Source organism: Perkinsus marinus, assembly GCF_000006405.1.
Source record: "Perkinsus marinus ATCC 50983 genomic scaffold scf_1104296964984, whole genome shotgun sequence".
NCBI classification, from domain to species: domain Eukaryota; phylum Perkinsozoa; order Perkinsida; family Perkinsidae; genus Perkinsus; species Perkinsus marinus.
Genome location: NW_003204474.1, coordinates 205,009 through 208,466, shown reverse-complemented (window position 1 = coordinate 208,466; position 3,458 = coordinate 205,009). Strand labels below are relative to the sequence as shown.

General features: G+C 49.4%; 2 protein-coding genes across 2 annotated transcripts; both read right to left on the bottom strand.

The window, feature by feature from the left end:
• Positions 1-416: 416 nt before the first annotated feature.
• On the bottom strand, positions 417-636 carry Pmar_PMAR004881 (hypothetical protein; the record flags this gene model as incomplete). Its single annotated transcript, XM_002769752.1, has 1 exon — positions 417-636. A coding segment is annotated over one exon (220 nt), but the record flags the coding sequence as incomplete, so codon positions are not given.
• A 46-nt stretch (positions 637-682) lies between these two features.
• Positions 683-1,471, bottom strand: Pmar_PMAR004880 (conserved hypothetical protein; the record flags this gene model as incomplete). Its single annotated transcript, XM_002769751.1, has 2 exons — positions 683-794; positions 1,227-1,471. Coding segments are annotated over 2 exons (357 nt in total), but the record flags the coding sequence as incomplete, so codon positions are not given.
• Positions 1,472-3,458: the final 1,987 nt, after the last annotated feature.

Genomic DNA, 3,458 nt, shown 5'->3' with positions numbered 1-3,458 from the left:
GGATGCTCCCCATGTCAACTCGCATAATTCAGTCGCCACGAGAAACCGTCCTCGTGAGTACTTCATTCAGCTGTGTCATCAGAAAATCGACTAATTTCCTTTCATTTTTTCATCATATGTCATGTATTTAGTAATAGAAAACTGTAGTGCCGAATTTCAACAGCATCACGTCCACGATACACGCCTTATGCCTGCACATTATTCCTTGCATTGAGGCTGAGGCGAGACCTCCAGGCTACGTTAAATCATCAGAATTTTGTCATTCACAATCGACACTCATTGCTATACCCGAGGAACATAGGGTCCCTCACATCGTACTGATGTCTTCCCCTCGAGCGTAACCCAGGCACCTCGCACGGCGAACCGAAGCAGATTCACAAGATTTCTGCACAAGGCCGTTCACTTTACATCGTCACCTGATCTCCTCCCGCCTCAGTACCTTATCGGTTCCTTCCTCTGCATTAGCTGGACGAGGCTTCCCCACACGGATCTTCGGCGGCCACGCCTTGAGCACCGAGGACCAATACTCAGCCTGACCACTGCAGCTGAGCGTGACGTGTCGCCCCACTGCCTGCGGGCCCACTCCGCTGAAGTATACCACCAGTGACGAGCTGCTCGGCGGAGTGACATTAGAGCCTAAATCACTATCCTAGTATCCAACCCTGATCCCTCCCCCTAGTACCAAGCCTCTCTGGCCACTCAATAATAGTAATGTCCTCACGAAAGGCCGTGTCAAAGTCGAACAAGGCAGCCACCTTCCCCGAGGCCAGTCGGTAGGGGTCCAAATGGTGCACCTACAAAACTACCATTACAATGCTCATGAATTGAAGGCATATCAGGAGCGCTCCAAGTAGCGCCATTCACGTTTTACGGGGCGGCTATGCCACAGCCCCAAGATATGCCTCGGTACAACCAATTTATCTTCGGGGCGGCCATGCCGCCGCTCCAGGATATGCCTCAGTACAATCAAGTTCTCTGTTGGGGCCGATATGCCACGCCTTATTACAACCAATTTCTACGCCCGGGGCGGCTATGCCACCGCCCCAAGATATGCCTTGGTAGAATACAATTCTACGACCGGGGCGGCTATGCCACAGCCCCAAGATATGCCTCAGTACCATCCGATTGGGGCAGCATGACCGGAGTAACTCTAATGTTGATGAGTTATGGGAATCGATAACATTTCATATGCGCCTTCTATCACCTGCTACTGCTCCTACTACTACCTTTGAGCCCTTCTCCAATAACCCATATTCGTCCTCAACAATGTATGTGAAGCTGATCAGATAACTCGGGCTTGGTACCTCCAGCGTTGTCTTTTGCGTTATGTGCCGCATCAAGGCTCGAGCCAAGCATGTCTTGCCGGCGCCCAAATTCCCCTTCAGTAGGACCGTTAGGCCCGGCCGCAAGACACTCGCTATCTGCTGGCCGAGCTTGATAGTTGCATCCTCGTTTGGAAGCAGGAAAGACACTGAGGGGCCTTCATTTGAAGTGGGAGGGAGTACCTCCGGACTGGTAACAGATTCTGAAGATGCCGAACCACTCAAGCCGGCAGATTCGCTCATAGTAGAAGCAACAACTACTGTAACAGTAACGTATGCCTTCAACTCCTCCCCTCGATAAACGGTTCTAACTTCGTCCATGGCCATCCTGTACACGACATGTACGAGTCTTGGGCGAAACGTTTAGAGGAATCGATGCCAATGGCGTGCGCGATTATAATGATGCATTAATGATGCAAGAATCGGCTGTGACAGGTTTCGCTACTCGGATTACTCCACGCCGCGGATACAGGTTCCGGCAGACCAGATTTCGCCAAGAAGACACCAAACGGATTGCAAAGTGGTTGGACATTTGAGCTAGGCAGTATGTTGGTAGGCAAAGGATCGGACAGCATGCGGAAATATGGTTTATAAACTCTAATTTTGCCTAATTTCTGTTGCATGGTCGGAAGTTTCCGCCAAATTTGGCGGAATCTGCACTGCATGAGAATTGGACGAATTTCGTATTGGTCGCACCTGCTGCTTCCAGGGTAATGCCAACCCATGAACCACACAGGGTACGCCAATTTTGGCCCGTGCAGTTGCAGTATTCATGAAGCTGAATGAGTATTGAGATCATCAGGCATTTTCATCACATTGGATGACTTCCACAACGAGGGATTTGAGGAAGCATTTTGAGATCACTTGATACTTCCAACTTGGATTATAGTGATCAAGTGGCGACTCAACTTAGTTTGGCTGCCGATCGGTATTCATCACAAGACAACAAACCTCTTCGTTATTTGCCTATTGAGATAACACTATACTGGATATAATTGAATGCCTTCCAAGGCCTCTTCATACTTAGCCGACGAAGGGTATCTTCATCATAAGCTCAGTTGCGGGAATCCTTAAGCCTAGAGAGATATCTCGTGTTCTACGGGGGATGGGAACAGCGACGATAATGCAGCAGCATCTTACATCTTACAGGGCATGCTTCCTACAAAGTTGACTCAATGAGCTGACTCCCAAGTCCAGCATACTGGATAGCTTGTTCCGAATTAGGGAGCCATCGATGTCTGAGCTCACAAACGATGGTAACTTGAACAAAAATACTTTGTATTCAGTATACGACGTAGTATGCGATATTTGCCTGCCCAGGACATGGCGGGGAAGTGTGCCATCGCGTGAAACGGATACATCGCCACCAGTTTCTACTTCGCGATACTGATGAATTCAGAGATTGGTTTCTCGCTGTCTGCTTGCTGCGAGCTGGGTTTTTATGGTACCCAATCCTAGTCGGGCTTTTGAGTGAGAGGGTTGCGGAACAGCTGATGATGCGGCAAGAGCCTGGGTCTGGGTCTCGATGATGTGTACCATGGTGCGTGTTTACTTGCGTGGGTCCTACGCCGTGGGACTCAGTCCCAGGACGCAGCTCAACTTGAACTGCTCGTTGGGGTGACCCCAGCAGGGTTATCACAGTGGGTCCGATTCAGTGGGGCTGGCAGCCTCGGGCTGCTAGAGTTCCACCAGGCGAAGAAAGTTTGACTTTTTAAATCTAATCTTTCTCGGAACGTACAATGAACATTCTCGGAGTGGTTTTGTTGTGCTATATTTGGAATTCCCGATTGGGAAGCTCACCAATCTTGTTTTGCCCAGTGAGGAGACCACCTAGTGCTCAACACCACGCGCGACAATAAAGAAAAGAAGTGAGCATTGATAACGATGAATGTTGTCCAAAATTGATTTTCTATCTAAAGCCACGAAACTATCCACTCCCTAGTGGGCAATGGTATGGCAAGTTGTTGTACCCCTGCAGCAGTGTAGGATGCTCATCGCTATTATGAGGCTGCAATTTGAGCACGGAGCCGTCCACTCGCACTATGGTAAAGTGGAAAGATGAAAATGGTGCCGTGACATTCCCGGCTTCTTTGGTCACATCAAATGGAGACCAAACAGTTACTGCATGCCAACAAG